We start from the raw sequence: 19,598 nt of genomic DNA on the forward strand, positions 1-19,598 counted from the left end.
TCCACGCTGTAACCAATGTAATAAGGGTGCTAGTCGGAGTGGTGTGTATATTACTATGCCAGACTCCATGCTGTAACCAATGTAATCAGGGTGCTAGTCTGACTGGTGTGTATATTACTATGCCAGACTCCATGCTGTAACCAATGTAATCAGGGTGCTAGTCTGAGTGGTGTGTATATTACTATGCCAGACTCCATGCTGTAACCAATGTAATAAGGGTGCTAGTCTGACTGGTGTGTATATTACTATGCCAGACTCCATGCTGTAACCAATGTAATCAGGGTGCTAGTCTGACTGGTGTGTATATTACTATGCCAGACTCCATGCTGTAACCAATGTAATCAGGGTGCTAGTCTGACTGGTGTGTGTATTACTATGCCAGACTCCATGCTGTAACCAATGTAATCAGGGTGCTAGTCTGACTGGTGTGTATATTACTAGGCCAGACTCCATGCTCTAACCAATGTAATAAGGGTGCTAGGCTGAGTGGTGTGTATATTACTATGCCAGACTCCACGCTGTAACCAATGTAATCAGGGTGCTAGTCTGAGTGGTGTGTATATTACTATGCCAGACTCCATGCTGTAACCAATGTAATAAGGGTGCTAGTCTGAGTGGTGTGTATATTACTATGCCAGACTCCACGCTGTAACCAATGTAATCAGGGTGCTAGTCGGAGTGGTGTGTATATTACTATGCCAGACTCCATGCTGTAACCAATGTAATCAGGGTGCTAGTCTGAGTGGTGTGTATATTACTATGCCAGACTCCATGCTGTAACCAATGTAATCAGGGTGCTAGTCTGAGTGGTGTGTATATTACTATGCCAGACTCCATGCTGTAACCAATGTAATCAGGGTGCTAGTCTGAGTGGTGTGTATATTACTATGCCAGACTCCATGCTGTAACCAATGTAATCAGGGTGCTAGTCTGACTGGTGTGTATATTACTATGCCAGACTCCACGCTGTAACCAATGTAATCAGGGTGCTAGTCTGAGTGGTGTGTATATTACTATGCCAGACTCCATGCTGTAACCAATGTAATCAGGGTGCTAGTCTGAGTGGTGTGTATATTACTATGCCAGACTCCATGCTGTAACCAATGTAATAAGGGTGCTAGTCTGAGTGGTGTGTATATTACTATGCCAGACTCCATGCTGTAACCAATGTAATAAGGGTGCTAGTCTGAGTGGTGTGTATATTACTATGCCAGACTCCATGCTGTAACCAATGTAATCAGGGTGCTAGTCTGAGTGGTGTGTATATTACTATGCCAGACTCCATGCTGTAACCAATGTAATCAGGGTGCTAGTCTGACTGTTGTGTATATTACTATGCCAGACTCCATGCTCTAACCAATGTAATAAGGGTGGTAGTCTGACTGTTGTGCATATTACTATGCCAGACTCCATGCTGTAACCCATGTAATCAGGGTGCTAATCTGAGTGGTGTGTATATTACTATGCCAGACTCCATGCTGTAACCAATGTAATCAGGGTGCTAGTCTGAGTGGTGTGTATATTACTATGCCAGACTCCATGCTCTAACCAATGTAATAAGGGTGGTAGTCTGACTGTTGTGCATATTACTATGCCAGACTCCATGCTGTAACCCATGTAATCAGGGTGCTAATCTGAGTGGTGTGTATATTACTATGCCAGACTCCATGCTGTAACCAATGTAATCAGGGTGCTAATCTGAGTGGTGTGTATATTACTATGCCAGACTCCATGCTGTAACCAATGTAATCAGGGCGCTAGTCTGACTGGTGTGTATATTACTATGCCAGACTCCGTGCTGTAACCAATGTAATAAGGGTGCTAGTCTGACTGGTGTGTATATTACTATGCCAGACTCCGTGCTGTAACCAATGTAATCAGGGTGCTAGTCTGAGTGGTGTGTATATTACTATGCCAGACTCCATGCTCTAACCAATGTAATAAGGGTGCTAGTCTGAGTGGTGTGCATATTACTATGCCAGACTCCATGCTGTAAACAATGTAATAAGGGTGCTAGTCTGACTGGTGTGTATATTACTATGCCAGACTCCATGCTCTAACCAATGTAATCAGGGTGCTAGTCTGAGTGGTGTGTATATTACTATGCCAGACTCCATGCTGTAACCAATGTAATAAGGGTGCTAGTCTGACTGGTGTGTATATTACTATGCCAGACTCCATGCTGTAACCAATGTAATCAGGGTGCTAGTCTGAGTGGTGTGTATATTACTATGCCAGACTCCATGCTGTAACCAATGTAATCAGGGTGCTAGTCTGACTGGTGTGTATATTACTATGCCAGACTCCATGCTGTAACCAATGTAATCAGGGTGCTAGTCTGAGTGGTGTGTATATTACTATGCCAGACTCCATGCTGTAACCAATGTAATAAGGGTGCTAGTCTGAGTGGTGTGTATATTACTATGCCAGGCTCCATGCTCTAACCAATGTAATCAGGGTGCTAGTATGAGTGGTGTGTATATTACTATGCCAGACTCCATGCTGTAACCAATGTAATCAGGGTGCTAGTCTGACTGGTGTGTATATTACTATGCCAGTCTCCACGCTGTAACCAATGTAATCAGGGTGCTAGTCGGAGTGGTGTGTATATTACTATGCCAGACTCCATGCTGTAACCAATGTAATCAGGGTGCTAGTCTGACTGGTGTGTATATTACTATGCCAGACTCCATGCTGTAACCAATGTAATCAGGGCGCTAGTCTGACTGGTGTGTATATTACTATGCCAGACTCCATGCTGTAACCAATGTAATCAGGGTGCTAGTCTGACTGGTGTGTATATTACTATGCCAGACTCCATGCTGTAACCAATGTAATCAGGGTGCTAGTCTGACTGGTGTGTATATTACTATGCCAGACTCCATGCTGTAACCAATGTAATAAGGGTGCTAGTCTGAGTGGTGTGTGTATATTACTATGCCAGACTCCATGCTGTAACCAATGTAATCAGGGTGCTAGTCTGACTGGTGTGTATATTACTATGCCAGACTCCATGCTGTAACCAATGTAATCAGGGTGCTAGTCTGACTGGTGTGTATATTACTATGCCAGACTCCATGATGTAACCAATGTAATCAGGGTGCTAGTCTGACTGGTGTGTATATTACTATGCCAGACTCCATGATGTAACCAATGTAATCAGGGTGCTAGTCTGAGTGGTGTGTATATTACTATGCCAGACTCCATGCTGTAACCAATGTAATCAGGGTGCTAGTCTGACTGGTGTGTATATTACTATGCCAGACTCCATGCTGTAACCAATGTAATCAGGGTGCTAGTCTGACTGGTGTGTATATTACTATGCCAGACTCCATGCTGTAACCAATGTAATCAGGGTGCTAGTCTGAGAGGAAAGTGTCTCAGGCACCCCTACTAGATTGGCCCTTAGTGCTATCACCATGGGGATTACATACATCAGGCCCTTAGTGCTATCACAATGGGGAATACATACATCAGGCCCTTAGTGCTATCACAATGGGGATTACATACATCAGGCCCTTAGTGCTATCACCATGGGGAATACATACGTCATGCCCTTAGTGCCATCACCATGGGGATTACATACATCAGGCCCTTAGTGCTATCACCATGGGGATTACATACATCAGGCCCTTAGTGCTATCGCCATGGGGATTACATACATCATGCCCTTAGTGCTATCACCATGGGGAATACATACATCATGCCCTTAGTGCTATCACCATGGGGATTACATACATCAGGCCCTTAGTGCTATCACAATGCGGAATACATACATCATGCCCTTAGTGCTGTCGCCATGGGGATTACATACATCAGGCCCTTAGTGCTATCACCATGGGGATTACATACATCAGGCCCTTAGTGCTATCACCATGGGGAATACATACATCATGGCCTTAGTGCTATCACCATGGGGATTACATACATCAGGCCCTTAGTGCTATCACAATGCGGAATACATACATCATGCCCTTAGTGCTGTCGCCATGGGGATTACATACATCAGGCCCTTAGTGCTATCACCATGGGGATTACATACATCAGGCCCTTAGTGCTATCACCATGGGGATTACGTACATCAGGCCCTTAGTGCTGTCGCCATGGGGATTACATACATCAGGGCCTTAGTGCTATCACCATGGGGATTACATACATCAGGCCCTTAGTGCTATCACCATGGGGATTCCATACATCAGGCCTTAGTGCTATCACCATGGGGATTACATACATCAGGGCCTTAGTGCTATCACCATGGGGATTACATACATCAGGCCCTTAGTGCTATCACCATGGGGATTACATACATCAGGGCCTTAGTGCTATCACCATGGGGATTACATACATCAGGGCCTTAGTGCTATCACCATGGGAATTACATACATCAGGCCCTTAGTGCTATCACCATGGGGATTCCATACATCAGGCCCTTAGTGTTATCGCCATGGGGATTACATACATCAGGGCCTTAGTGCTATCACCATGGGGATTACATACATCAGGCCCTTAGTGCTATCACCATGGGGATTACATACATCAGGCCCTTAGTGCTATCACCATGGGGATTACATACATCAGGTCCTTACTGCTATCACCATGGGGATTACATACATCAGGCCCTTAGTGCCATCACCATGGGGATTACATACATCAGGCTCTTAGTGCTATAACCATGGGGATTACATACATCAGGCACTTACTGCTATCACCATGGGCATTACATACATCAGGCCCTTAGTGCTATCACCATGGGGATTACATACATCAGGTCCTTAGTGCTATAACCATGGGGATTACATACATCAGGCCCTTAGTGCTATCACCATGGGGATTACATACATCATGCCCTTAGTGCTATCACCATGGGGAATACATACATCATGCCCTTAGTGCTATCACCATGGGGATTACATACATCAGGCCCTTAGTGCTATCACAATGCGGAATACATACATCATGCCCTTAGTGCTGTCGCCATGGGGATTACATACATCAGGCCCTTAGTGCTATCACCATGGGGATTACATACATCAGGCCCTTAGTGCTATCACCATGGGGAATACATACATCATGGCCTTAGTGCTATCACCATGGGGATTACATACATCAGGCCCTTAGTGCTATCACCATGGGGATTACGTACATCAGGCCCTTAGTGCTGTCGCCATGGGGATTACATACATCAGGGCCTTAGTGCTATCACCATGGGGATTACATACATCAGGCCCTTAGTGCTATCACCATGGGGATTCCATACATCAGGCCTTAGTGCTATCACCATGGGGATTACATACATCAGGGCCTTAGTGCTGTCACCATGGGGATTACATACATCAGGCCCTTAGTGCTATCACCCTGGGGATTACATACATCAGGGCCTTAGTGCTATCACCATGGGGATTACATACATCAGGGCCTTAGTGCTATCACCATGGGAATTACATACATCAGGCCCTTAGTGCTATCACCATGGGGATTCCATACATCAGGCCCTTAGTGTTATCGCCATGGGGATTACATACATCAGGGCCTTAGTGCTATCACCATGGGGATTACATACATCAGGCCCTTAGTGCTATCACCATGGGGATTACATACATCAGGCCCTTAGTGCTATCACCATGGGGATTACATACATCAGGTCCTTACTGCTATCACCATGGGGATTACATACATCAGGCCCTTAGTGCCATCACCATGGGGATTACATACATCAGGCTCTTAGTGCTATAACCATGGGGATTACATACATCAGGCACTTACTGCTATCACCATGGGCATTACATACATCAGGCCCTTAGTGCTATCACCATGGGGATTACATACATCAGGTCCTTAGTGCTATAACCATGGGGATTACATACATCAGGCCCTTAGTGCTATCACCATGGGGATTACATACATCAGGCCCTTAGTGCTATCACCATGGGGACTACATACAGTCAGATGCATAAATATTGGGACATTGAGAGAATTTTCATATTTTGGCCTCTATTCACCACCACAATGGCTTTGAAATGAAACAAACAAGTTGTGCTTTAACTGCAGACCTTCAGATTTAATTTGAGGGTAATTACATCCAAATCAGGTGAACGGTGTAGGAATTACAATGGTTTCTATATGTGCCTCCCACTTTTTAAGGGGCCAAAAGTAATGGGACAAACTAAACAATCCTAAATCTAACTTTCACTTTTTAATACTTTGTTGCAAATCCTTTGCAGGCAATTACAGCCTGAAGTCTGGAACGCATAGACATCACCAGACGCTGGGTTTCATCCCTGGTGATGCTCTGCCAGGCCTCTACTGCAAATGTCTTCAGTTTCTGCTTGTTCTTGGGGCATTTTCCCTTCAGTTTTGTCTTCATCAAGTGAAATGCATGCTCAATCGGATTCAGGTCAGGGGATTGACTTGGCCATTGCATAACTTTACACTTTTTAGCCTTAAAAAACTCTTTGGTTGCTTTTGCAGTATGCTTCGAGTCATTGTCCATCTGCACTGTGAAGCGCCGTCCAATGAGTTCTGAAGCATTTGATTGAATATGAGCATATAATATTGCCCGAAACACTTCAGAATTCATTCTGCTGCTTTTGTCAGCAGTCACATCATCAATAAATACAAGGGAACCAGTTCCATTGGCAGCTATACTTGCCCACGCCATGACACTACTACCACCATGCTTCACTGATGAGTAGGTATGTTTTGGATCATGAGCAGTTCCTTTCCTTCTCCATACTCTTCTCTTCCCATCACTCTGGTACTAGTTGATCTTTGTCTCATCTGTCCATAGGATGTTGTTCCAGAACTGTAATGGGTTTTTTAGATGTTTTTTGGCAAACTCTAATCTGGTCTTCCTGTTTTTGAGGCTCACCAATGGTTTACATCTTGTGGTGAATACTCTATATTCACTCTTGTGAAGTCTTCTCTTGATTGTTGACTTTGACACATATACACCTACCTCCTGGAGAGTGTTCTTGATTTGGCCATCTGTTGTGAAGGGGTTTTTCTTCACCAGGGAAATAATTCTTCTGTCATCTACCACAGTTGTTTTCCGTGGTATTCCGGGTCTTTTGGTGTTGCTGAGCTCTCAGGTGCGTTCTTTCTTTTTAAGAATGTTCCAAACAGTTGATTTGGCCACACCTAATGTTTTTGCTATCTCTCTGATGGGTTTGTTTTCATTTTTCAGCCTAATGATGGCTTGCTTCACTGATAGTGCCAGCTCTTTGGATCTCATATTGAGAGTCGACAGCAACTGATTCCAAATGCAAATGTCACACCTAGAATCAACTCCAGACCTTTTACCTGCTTACAGGGCTGCCATCAGATATTTTGGGGCCCGGTACTGACAAAATAGGTAGGGCCCCCCGGGGTATCGGGCAGACTTGGGTGGAGTTGTGGATAATGTGGGTGGAGCTAATTCGGGGGTGGTGCATCAAATGATATGTAAGTCAGGGATGGCTAGACATGGTGGATGGGGGGGGCACAGGGTAGAGAACACCGGATATTAATGGGGGGCACAGGGCAGGGAAGGCTAAAAAAGCAGGGGCACTGGGCTGGGAAGAGTGGATTGGGATGGAAAAGGGCAGGGAAGGCCGGCTTGGTCTGAGGGGGGGGGGGGGGTCAAAGGGCAGGGAAGGCTGGCCGGACTAGGGGAGAAGCAGGGCAGAGAAGGCAGGCAGTTAGGCTGGCTAGACATAGGGGTGCCGCAGGGAAGACTGGCTGAACTGGTGGGGTAGGCAGGGAAGGCTGAACTGGTGGGGTATGCAGGAAAGGATGGCTTGCTAGACTGGGGGGGGGCAGGGAAGGAATTCTGTCTGCACTGGGGGAGGGTGGCCAAGGAAGGAAGGCTGGCTGCACTGGTGGGGAGGTGGGCAGGCAAGGAAGGCTGGCTGGGATGGAGATGGCTTAGGGAAAGCTGGCTGGACTTGGGGAAGGGCAGGGAAGGCAGCATGGCTGGCTAAACTGGGGGGAGGGCAGGCTGACTGGACTGGGGGGGCAGTGCAGGGAAGGCTATCTGGACTCGAGTGGGGGCAGAGGACAGGGTCAACAGAAATACCTGAGAAAGGGACCAGGTGGCAGTGGCGACTAGTGCATCGGGCGGCAGGCGGAGCATCTGCGTTGCGGCCTTTGAACTATGGAGCCGGTCGTGAGCCAATCAGGAGCAGCTGCTCCTGATTGGCTGCTGTTTCGTGACTTATGATTGGCTCGCGGCCAGCTTAATACTACTATTGAGCTGGCCGCAAGCCAATCATAGCTCGCGGAACAGCAGCCAATCAGCGGCGGCTGCTCCTGATTGGCAGCCGTTCCACGAGCTGTTATTGGATTGCGGGTGACTCCATAGTTGTTCAAATGCCGTAGCACCACCGATGCTTTTCCAAGCCGAGTCGCCGCTGCCACCCGGGCCCCCTCTCTCTCCGGGCCCGGGACAGGAGGCCCGGCAGTCTCCCCCCTACTGGTGGCCCTGCCTGCTTAATTGATAATGAAATAACGAGGGAATAGCCCACACCTGTCCATGAAATAGCTTTTGAGTTGATAGTCCCATTACTTTTGGCCCCTTAAAAAGTGGGAGGCACATATAGAAACCTTTGTAATTCCTACACCGTTCATCTGATTTGGATATAATTACCCTCAAATTAAATCTGAAAGTCTGCAGTTATAGCACATCTTGTTTGTTTCATTTCAAAGCCATTGTGGTGGTGAATAGAGGCCAAAATATGAAAATTCTGTCAATGTCCCAATATTTATGCACCTGACTGTACATCAGGCCCTTAGTGCTATCACCATGGGGATTCCATACATCAGGCCCTTAGTGCTATCACCATGGGGATTCCATACATCAGGCCCTTAGTGCTATCACCATGGGGATTCCATACATCAGGCCCTTAGTGCTATCACCATGGGGATTACGTACATCAGGCCCTTAGTGCTATCACCATGGGGAATACGTACATCAGGCCCTTAGTGCCATCACCATGGGGATTACGTACATCAGGCCCTTAGTGCCATCACCATAGGGATTACGTACATCAGGCCCTTAGTGCCATCACCATGGGGACTACGTACATCAGGCCCTTAGTGCCATCACCATGGGGACTACGTACATCAGGCCCTTAGTGCCATCGCCATGGGGATTACATACATCAGGCCCGTAAGATGGCCATACACTAGACCAACTTACATCCAACCAGCCAACTTGTTGATTAGTTGGAATGAAAATCTGGTAAGGAATGGGAGTGAATGATGATCAGCAATTTGCTCCTAAATGCTAGAAAACAGATGAAAATGGCGTCAGACAAGTTTGTTAAATGTTTGATCTAAACAATTTATTCAAACAACAGTTTTTATTCATTTTCCGGCATTTGGGAGCAAATTGGTGATTGTCATTTGCTTTCATTCCTTACCAGATTTTCATTCCAACCAATCAACAAGTTGGCTGGTTGGATGTAAGTTGGTCTAGTGTGTGGCCAGCTTTAGTGCCATCACCATGGGGATTACATACATCAGGCTCTTAGTGCTATCACCATGGGGATTACATACATCAGGCCTTACTGCTATCACCATGGGGATTCCATACATCAGGTCCTTAGTGCTATAACCATGGGGACTACATACATCAGGCCCTTACTGCTATCACCATGGGGATTACATACATCAGGCCCTTAGTGCTATCACCATGGGGATTACATACATCAGGCCCTTAGTGCTATCACCATGGGGATTACATACATCAGGCCTTACTGCTATCACCATGGAGATTACATACATCAGGCCCTTAGTGCTATCACCATGGGGATTACATACATCAGGGCCTTAGTGCTATCACCATGGGGATTACATACATCAGGGCCTTAGTGCTATCACCATGGGGATTATGTACATCAGGCCCTTAGTGCTATCACCATGGGGATTACATACATCAGGGCCTTAGTGCTATCACCATGGGGATTACATACATCAGGTCCTTAGTGCTATAACCATGGGGATTACGTACATCAGGGCCTTAGTGCTATCACCATGGGGATTACGTACATCAGGCCCTTAGTGCTATCACCATGGGGATTACGTACATCAGGCCCTTAGTGCTATCACCATGGGGATTACGTACATCAGGCCCTTAGTGCTATCACACTGGGGATTACATACATCAGGCCCTTAGTGCTATCACCATGGGGATTACATACATCTGGCCCTTAGTGCTATCACCATGGGGATTACATACATAAGGCCCTTAGTGCTATCACCATGGCGATTACATACATCATGCCCTTAGTGCTATTACCATGGGGAGGTTTCAGCTGAGCACTTGGATTCATGCCCTGCGTCCTTCCTATACTACCACCTACATCTATCTGACTACTGTACACTATGTATCATTATTGTATCCTTTGTCTTACTAAGTATGCAGAGAATAACAAAGATTATTTGGGGACCGGCTACTTTGCTGCTGACGCTGGTTAAACTGGTTGACATCCGGCTTGGATTTATGATGCAGGATGCGCACATTACAGTGGATTCTCAGGAATGTGACGATGACATAATACTTGTTTTGGCGTAAGACACCCGAATATAATAATGCTAAGTGGTTTAGTCTATGAATTTTATGCTGCAGCCGCCTGTGACCCACCTATAATTACTTAGTGAGCCAAGGGAATCATTACACGGTAAATATAAAACCTGGCATAGTGTAACCGAATCCGATAGTATGTAATTCCAGATACAGAACAATAAACAAATGTGTGGAGAAACAATCTTTTATTATTGTTGCATTATTAAAAGTATTAAAGTGAGCCTTTTTCATCAGTATTGAGTATATATCAGTTCAGTAGGCCCTATATTCACCCCATGAATCAACTAGGCCCTATATTCACCCCATAAAATATCTAGGCCCTACATTTATCCTAACAATCCCCTAGGCCCTAAATTTATCCTAACAATCCACTAGGCCCTACATTCACCCCATAAATCCCCTAGGCCCTACATTTATCCTAACAATACCCTAGGCCCTACATTTATCCTAACAATTCCCTAGGCCCTACATTCACCCCATAAATCCCCTAGGCAATACATTTATCCTAACAATCCACTAGTCCCTACATTTATCCTAACAATCCACTAGGCCCTACATTTATCCTAACAATCCACTAGGCCCTACATTTATCCTAACAATCCACTAGGCCCTACATTTATCCCATAAATCCCCTAGGCCCTACATTTATCCTAACAATCCACTAGCCCCTACATTTATCCCATAAATTCCATTGGCCCTTCATTTATCCTAAAAATCCACTATGACCTACATTTATCCTAAAAATCCACTAGGCCCTACATTGATCCTAACAATCCACTAGTCCCTACATTGATCCTAACAATCCACTAGTCCCTACATTGATCCTAACAATCCACTAGGCCCTACATTTATCCTAACAATCCACTAGGCCCTACATTTATCCCATAAATCCCCTAGGCCCTACATTTATCCTAACAATCCACTAGGCCCTACATTCACCCCATAAATCCCCTAGGCCCTACATTTATCCTAACAATCCACTAGTCCCTACATTTATCCTAACAATCCACTAGGCCCTACATTCACACCATAAATCCCCTAGGCCCTACATTTATCCTAACAATCCACTAGGCCCTACATTCACCCCATAAATCCCCTAGGCCCTACATTTATCCTAACAATCCACTAGTCGCTACATTTATACTAACAATCCACTAGGTCCTACATTTATCCTAACAATCCACTAGTCCCTACATTTATCCCATAAATCCCCTAGGCCCTACATTTATCCTAGCAATCCACTAGCCCCTACATTTATCCCATAAATTCCCTTGGCCCTACATTTATCCTAACAATCCACTAGGCCCTACATTTATCCTAACAATCCCCTAGGCCCTACATTTATCCTATAAATCCCCTAGGCCCTACATTTATCCTATAAATCCCCTAGGCCCTACATTTATCCTAACAATCCACTAGTCCCTACATTTATCCTAACAATCCACTAGGTCCTACATTTATCCTAACAATCCACTAGTCCCTATATTTATCCCATAAATTCCCTTGGCCCTACATTCATCCTAACAATCCACTAGGCCCTACATTTATCCTAACAATCCACTAGGCCATAGGATCTCAAACTCGGTCCTCAGGACCCCACACAGGTCACGTTCTGCAGGTCACCCAGCAGATGCACAGGTGTATTCATTACTCACTGACACATTTTAAAAGTTCCACAGGTGGAGCTAATTATTTCACTTGTGATTCTGTGAGGAGACCTGGAAAACATGCACTGTTTGGGGTCCTGAGGACAGAGTTTGAGAACCACTGCACTAGGCCCTACATTTATCCTAACAATCCACTAGGCCCTACATTTATCCTAACAATCCACTAGTCCCTACATTTATCCTAACAATCCACTAGTCCCTACATTTATCCTAACAATCCACTAGTCCCTACATTTATCCTAACAATCCACTAGTCCCTACATTTATCCTAACAATCCACTAGTCCCTACATTTATCCTAACAATCCACTAGTCCCTACATTTATCCTAACAATCCACTAGTCCCTACATTTATCCTAACAATCCACTAGCCGATACATACTCATAATAGTCCCCAGTTGATTGAATATTTGGTCAGATTTTCGGGTATTGTAGTCAGGCCCGTTAAGACCTGGGACCCAGGTAAAATAAGCCGTGGCCTAATCGCAGGAAGCGTGGCCACGCCCCCTTAGGTAAAAACAATAATAAAAATAACCAGTGGGTGGCGTGATCAGTGTGATCGCTCCCCCAACAGGCATAGGAGCAGCTGTGATATAAGAGGGAGGGGGGAGCGGTGCCGGACCCAGGCCCCCACCCTCCAGCAAGCCCGGGCAATTAGTACCCACCCCCACCCCTCTCGGCGCCCTTGATTGTAGTGAAACCCATCAATACCTTCAGGGCTTTCTGAGCTGCCTCACTTGAGCCAATGACAATGAGGTTCGGTCCGGCCATACTGCAGAAACTCTTCAGATGTAAATAGTCATATACAGGGACAGTGGAAACGGCGTAATCCTGCAGGTAAAGCAACAAAACAGCACTTACTATTCAGTTGTCACTTTGTAGCCCTTTATTATTATTTCCTATATTTATATGACACTAAAGGTGCCTACACACTGGGCGATGTGCTCACCATCCGACATTGTGTCCGATTTCCCCTTGAACTCTCCCCAGCAGCTCCCCGGCAGTCGTGGGCACGATTTTGTGTAAAAACTGTCCAATGTGACAAACGATCTATCGTGGCTCCTAACTATTCCAGTGCCTCGTGCCTCCTAACTATTCCAGTGCCTCGTGCCTCCTAACTATTCCAGTGCCTCGTGCCTCCTAACTATTGCAGTGCATCGTGCCTCCTAACTATTGTAGTGCATCGTGCCTCCTAACTATTGCAGTGCATCGTGACTGAGATTGTCAGATCTGCCCTACAGCACAGCAGATCTGAAGATGCGATGTACGACCTGTGGGGACGCGCATTGGCATCGTGAGTGGACACTCACGATTTGGGTATATTTTACATGATTTGTCGACACGATGCGTCGGAATCGGGCAAATCGTGTAAAAATCACCTTAACAATACAGACATAAGATATAAAGTGCTGCTGATGGGAGGGGGGAGGCAGATGGCATGAGTGGGGAAAGGGAGAGCTGTCTCAGACTGGCATCCATAGCACAGGAAGTCAGCCCTCCGCAGCACAGGAAGTCATACTGATATCCATAGCACAGGAAGTCAGCCCTCCGCAGCACAGGAAGTCAGCCCTCCGCAGCACAGGAAGTCAGCCCTCCGCAGCACAGGAAGTCAGCCCTCCGCAGCACAGGAAGTCAGCCCTCCGCAGCACAGGAAGTCAGCCCTCTGCAGCACAGGGAGTCATACTGCCCTCTGCAGCACAGGGAGTCATACTGCCCTCTGCAGCACAGGGAGTCATACTGCCCTCTGCAGCACAGGGAGTCATACTGCCCTCTGCAGCACAGGGAGTCATACTGCCCTCTGCAGCACAGGGAGTCATACTGCCCTCTGCAGCACAGGGAGTCATACTGCCCTCTGCAGCACAGGGAGTCATACTGCCCTCTGCAGCACAGGGAGTCATACTGCCCTCCGCAGCACAGGGAGTCATACTGCCCTCCGCAGCACAGGAAGTCAGCCCTCCGCAGCACAGGAAGTCAGCCCTCCGCAGCACAGGAAGTCAGCCCTCCGCAGCACAGGAAGTCAGCCCTCCGCAGCACAGGAAGTCAGCCCTGCACAACACAGGAAGTCAGACTGACATCCATACCACAGGAAGTCAGCCCTCCGCAGCACAGGAAGTCAGCCCTCCACAGCACAGGAAGTCAGCCCTCCACAGCACAGGAAGTCAGCCCTCCACAGCCCAGGAAGTCAGACTGACATCCATAGCACAGGAAGTCAGCCCTCCGCAGCACAGGAAGTCAGCCCTCCGCAGCACAGGAAGTCAGCCCTCCGCAGCACAGGAAGTCAGCCCTCCGCAGCACAGGAAGTCAGCCCTCCGCAGCACAGGAAGTCAGCCCTCCGCAGCACAGGGAGTCAGCCCTCCGCAGCACAGGGAGTCATACTGCCCTCTGCAGCACAGGGAGTCATACTGCCCTCCGCAGCACAGGAAGTCATACTGCCCTCCGCAGCACAGGAAGTCAGCCCTCCGCAGCACAGGAAGTCAGCCCTCCGCAGCACAGGAAGTCAGCCCTCCGCAGCACAGGAAGTCAGCCCTCTGCAGCACAGGAAGTCAGCCCTGCACAACACAGGAAGTCAGACTGACATCCATACCACAGGAAGTCAGCCCTCCGCAGCACAGGAAGTCAGCCCTCTGCAGCACAGGGAGTCATACTGCCCTCCGCAGCACAGGAAGTCATACTGCCCTCCGCAGCACAGGAAGTCAGCCCTCCGCAGCACAGGAAGTCAGCCCTCCGCAGCACAGGAAGTCAGCCCTCCGCAGCACAGGAAGTCAGCCCTGCACAACACAGGAAGTCAGACTGACATCCATACCACAGGAAGTCAGCCCTCTGCAGCACAGGGAGTCATACTGCCCTCTGCAGCACAGGGAGTCATACTGCCCTCTGCAGCACAGGGAGTCATACTGCCCTCTGCAGCACAGGGAGTCATACTGCCCTCTGCAGCACAGGGAGTCATACTGCCCTCTGCAGCACAGGGAGTCATACTGCCCTCTGCAGCACAGGGAGTCATACTGCCCTCTGCAGCACAGGGAGTCATACTGCCCTCTGCAGCACAGGGAGTCATACTGCCCTCCGCAGCACAGGGAGTCATACTGCCCTCCGCAGCACAGGAAGTCAGCCCTCCGCAGCACAGGAAGTCAGCCCTCCGCAGCACAGGAAGTCAGCCCTCCGCAGCACAGGAAGTCAGCCCTCCGCAGCACAGGAAATCAGCCCTGCACAACACAGGAAGTCAGACTGACATCCATACCACAGGAAGTCAGCCCTCCGCAGCACAGGAAGTCAGCCCTCCACAGCACAGGAAGTCAGCCCTCCACAGCACAGGAAGTCAGCCCTCCACAGCCCAGGAAGTCAGACTGACATCCATAGCACAGGAAGTCAGCCCTCCGCAGCACAGGAAGTCAGCCCTCCGCAGCACAGGAAGTCAGCCCTCCGCAGCACAGGAAGTCAGCCCTCCGCAGCACAGGAAGTCAGCCCTCCGCAGCACAGGAAGTCAGCCCTCCGCAGCACAGGAAGTCAGCCCTCCGCAGCACAGGGAGTCAGCCCTCCGCAGCACAGGGAGTCATACTGCCCTCTGCAGCACAGGGAGTCATACTGCCCTCCGCAGCACAGGAAGTCATACTGCCCTCCGCAGCACAGGAAGTCAGCCCTCCGCAGCACAGGAAGTCAGCCCTCCGCAGCACAGGAAGTCAGCCCTCCGCAGCACAGGAAGTCAGCCCTCTGCAGCACAGGAAGTCAGCCCTGCACAACACAGGAAGTCAGACTGACATCCATACCACAGGAAGTCAGCCCTCCGCAGCACAGGAAGTCAGCCCTCCGCAGCACAGGGAGTCAGCCCTCCGCAGCACAGGGAGTCATACTGCCCTCTGCAGCACAAGGAGTCATACTGCCCTCCGCAGCACAGGAAGTCATACTGCCCTCCGCAGCACAGGAAGTCAGCCCTCCGCAGCACAGGAAGTCAGCCCTCCGCAGCACAGGAAGTCAGCCCTCCGCAGCACAGGAAGTCAGCCCTGCACAACACAGGAAGTCAGACTGACATCCATACCACAGGAAGTCAGCCCTCCGCAGCACAGGGAGTCATACTGCCCTCTGCAGCACAGGGAGTCATACTGCCCTCTGCAGCACAGGGAGTCATACTGCCCTCTGCAGCACAGGGAGTCATACTGCCCTCTGCAGCACAGGGAGTCATACTGCCCTCTGCAGCACAGGGAGTCATACTGCCCTCTGCAGCACAGGGAGTCATACTGCCCTCTGCAGCACAGGGAGTCATACTGCCCTCTGCAGCACAGGGAGTCATACTGCCCTCTGCAGCACAGGGAGTCATACTGCCCTCCGCAGCACAGGAAGTCAGCCCTCCGCAGCACAGGGAGTCAGCCCTCCGCAGCACAGGGAGTCATACTGCCCTCTGCAGCACAGGGAGTCATACTGCCCTCCGCAGCACAGGAAGTCATACTGCCCTCCGCAGCACAGGAAGTCAGCCCTCCGCAGCACAGGAAGTCAGCCCTCCGCAGCACAGGAAGTCAGCCCTCCGCAGCACAGGAAGTCAGCCCTCCGCAGCACAGGAAGTCAGCCCTCCGCAGCACAGGAAGTCAGCCCTGCACAACACAGGAAGTCAGACTGACATCCATACCACAGGAAGTCAGCCCTCCGCAGCACAGGAAGTCAGCCCTCCGCAGCACAGGGAGTCAGCCCTCCGCAGCACAGGGAGTCATACTGCCCTCTGCAGCACAGGGAGTCATACTGCCCTCCGCAGCACAGGAAGTCATACTGCCCTCCGCAGCACAGGAAGTCAGCCCTCCGCAGCACAGGAAGTCAGCCCTCCGCAGCACAGGAAGTCAGCCCTGCACAACACAGGAAGTCAGACTGACATCCATACCACAGGAAGTCAGCCCTCCGCAGCACAGGGAGTCATACTGCCCTCTGCAGAACAGGGAGTCATACTGCCCTCTGCAGCACAGGGAGTCATACTGCCCTCTGCAGCACAGGGAGTCATACTGCCCTCTGCAGCACAGGGAGTCATACTGCCCTCTGCAGCACAGGGAGTCATACTGCCCTCTGCAGCACAGGGAGTCATACTGCCCTCTGCAGCACAGGGAGTCATACTGCCCTCTGCAGCACAGGGAGTCATACTGCCCTCTGCAGCACAGGGAGTCATACTGCCCTCCGCAGCACAGGAAGTCATACTGCCCTCCGCAGCACAGGAAGTCATACTGCCCTCCGCAGCACAGGAAGTCATACTGCCCTCCGCAGCACAGGAAGTCAGCCCTCCGCAGCACAGGAAGTCAGCCCTCCGCAGCACAGGAAGTCAGCCCTCCGCAGCACAGGAAGTCAGCCCTCCGCAGCACAGGAAGTCAGCCCTCCGCAGCACAGGAAGTCAGCCCTGCACAACACAGGAAGTCAGACTGACATCCATACCACAGGAAGTCAGCCCTCCGCAGCACAGGAAGTCAGCCCTCCACAGCACAGGAAGTCAGCCCTCCACAGCACAGGAAGTCAGCCCTCCACAGCCCAGGAAGTCAGACTGACATCCATAGCACAGGAAGTCAGCCCTCCGCAGCACAGGAAGTCAGCCCTCCGCAGCACAGGAAGTCAGCCCTCCGCAGCACAGGAAGTCAGCCCTCCGCAGCACAGGAAGTCAGCCCTCCGCAGCACAGGAAGTCAGCCCTCCGCAGCACAGGAAGTCAGCCCTCCGCAGCACAGGAAGTCAGCCCTCCGCAGCACAGGGAGTCATACTGCCCTCTGCAGCACAGGGAGTCATACTGCCCTCCGCAGCACAGGGAGTCATACTGCCCTCCGCAGCACAGGAAGTCATACTGCCCTCCGCAGCACAGGAAGTCATACTGCCCTCCGCAGCACAGGAAGTCAGCCCTCCGCAGCACAGGAAGTCAGCCCTCCGCAGCACAGGAAGTCAGCCCTCCGCAGCACAGGAAGTCAGCCCTGCACAACACAGGAAGTCAGACTGACATCCATACCACAGGAAGTCAGCCCTCCGCAGCACAGGAAGTCAGCCCTCCGCAGCACAGGGAGTCAGCCCTCCGCAGCACAGGGAGTCAGCCCTCCGCAGCACAGGGAGTCATACTGCCCTCTGCAGCACAGGGAGTCATACTGCCCTCCGCAGCACAGGAAGTCATACTGCCCTCCGCAGCACAGGAAGTCAGCCCTCCGCAGCACAGGAAGTCAGCCCTCCGCAGCACAGGAAGTCAGCCCTCCGCAGCACAGGAAGTCAGCCCTCCGCAGCACAGGAAGTCAGCCCTGCACAACACAGGAAGTCAGACTGACATCCATACCACAGGAAGTCAGCCCTCCGCAGCACAGGAAGTCAGCCCTCCGCAGCACAGGAAGTCAGCCCTCCACAGCACAGGAAGTCAGCCCTCCACAGCACAGGAAGTCAGCCCTCCACAGCCCAGGAAGTCAGACTGACATCCATAGCACAGGAAGTCAGCCCTCCGCAGCACAGGAAGTCAGCCCTCCGCAGCACAGGAAGTCAGCCCTCCGCAGCACAGGAAGTCAGCCCTCCGCAGCACAGGAAGTCAGCCCTCCGCAGCACAGGAAGTCAGCCCTCCGCAGCACAGGGAGTCAGCCCTCTGCAGCACAGGGAGTCATACTGCCCTCTGCAGCACAGGGAGTCATACTGCCCTCTGCAGCACAGGGAGTCATACTGCCCTCCGCAGCACAGGGAGTCATACTGCCCTCCGCAGCACAGGAAGTCATACTGCCCTCCGCAGCACAGGAAGTCATACTGCCCTCCGCAGCACAGGAAGTCATACTGCCCTCCGCAGCACAGGAAGTCAGCCCTCCGCAGCACAGGAAGTCAGCCCTCTGCAGCACAGGAAGTCAGCCCTCCGCAGCACAGGAAGTCAGCCCTCTAGAAAACGTCCTGTATTGTATCTTTCCACATCCAAAATAAAAAATGTCTCATATTACAAACCTTAAAAGTGTCAGCTAAAATCTCTGCACCCCGCTGGTTAGTTCTTTTTGATAAACCCACAAAGAACTCTCGTCCTGAAAAATGAGCAAAGAGAAAATTCACTGTATTATTAACAAATATTCTCACTGCATGATAATGTCCAGATAACACTCTTCATGCTTACATTCATTTATAGCGCTCGCTCTGTTAGAGTCCTATACACTCGGTGGCGCCACCTGGTGGAAGATTATATGTTTATCATGCATTGATGTCTTAAATAAAAAAAAGCTTCTCTTGGACCAATGGGGCATAATCAATATAATGAGAAAAATGACCTTTTTGAAGACTAAAATACCACTTATCACGTCAAAGTTTCACCTATTTCAGTGGTATCGCCTGTTTGTCAGAGCCATCAGCGCTTGTGCAAAAAGTGAGCGCTAAGGCCAGTACAGAGGATGGATGCAAACTCATTC

At 49.8% G+C, this 19,598-nt stretch overlaps 1 protein-coding gene across 1 annotated transcript in view; it reads right to left on the reverse strand.

Moving 5' to 3' along the window:
- Window positions 1-19,598, reverse strand: part of DDAH1 (dimethylarginine dimethylaminohydrolase 1) — a 187,022-nt gene that overhangs the window by 51,763 nt on the left and 115,661 nt on the right. Inside the window, exons 3-4 of the mRNA XM_088463705.1 lie at window positions 19,147-19,220; window positions 12,942-13,061 (exon numbers count right to left, since the gene is read on the reverse strand). Of these exons, the coding sequence (XP_088319831.1) occupies window positions 12,942-13,061; window positions 19,147-19,220 (194 nt within the window). The remainder of the gene's footprint in view (window positions 1-12,941; window positions 13,062-19,146; window positions 19,221-19,598) is intronic.

Source organism: Taudactylus pleione, unplaced genomic scaffold (assembly GCF_031769625.1).
Source record: "Taudactylus pleione unplaced genomic scaffold, aTauple2 ptg001431l, whole genome shotgun sequence".
NCBI classification, from domain to species: Eukaryota; Metazoa; Chordata; class Amphibia; order Anura; family Myobatrachidae; genus Taudactylus; species Taudactylus pleione.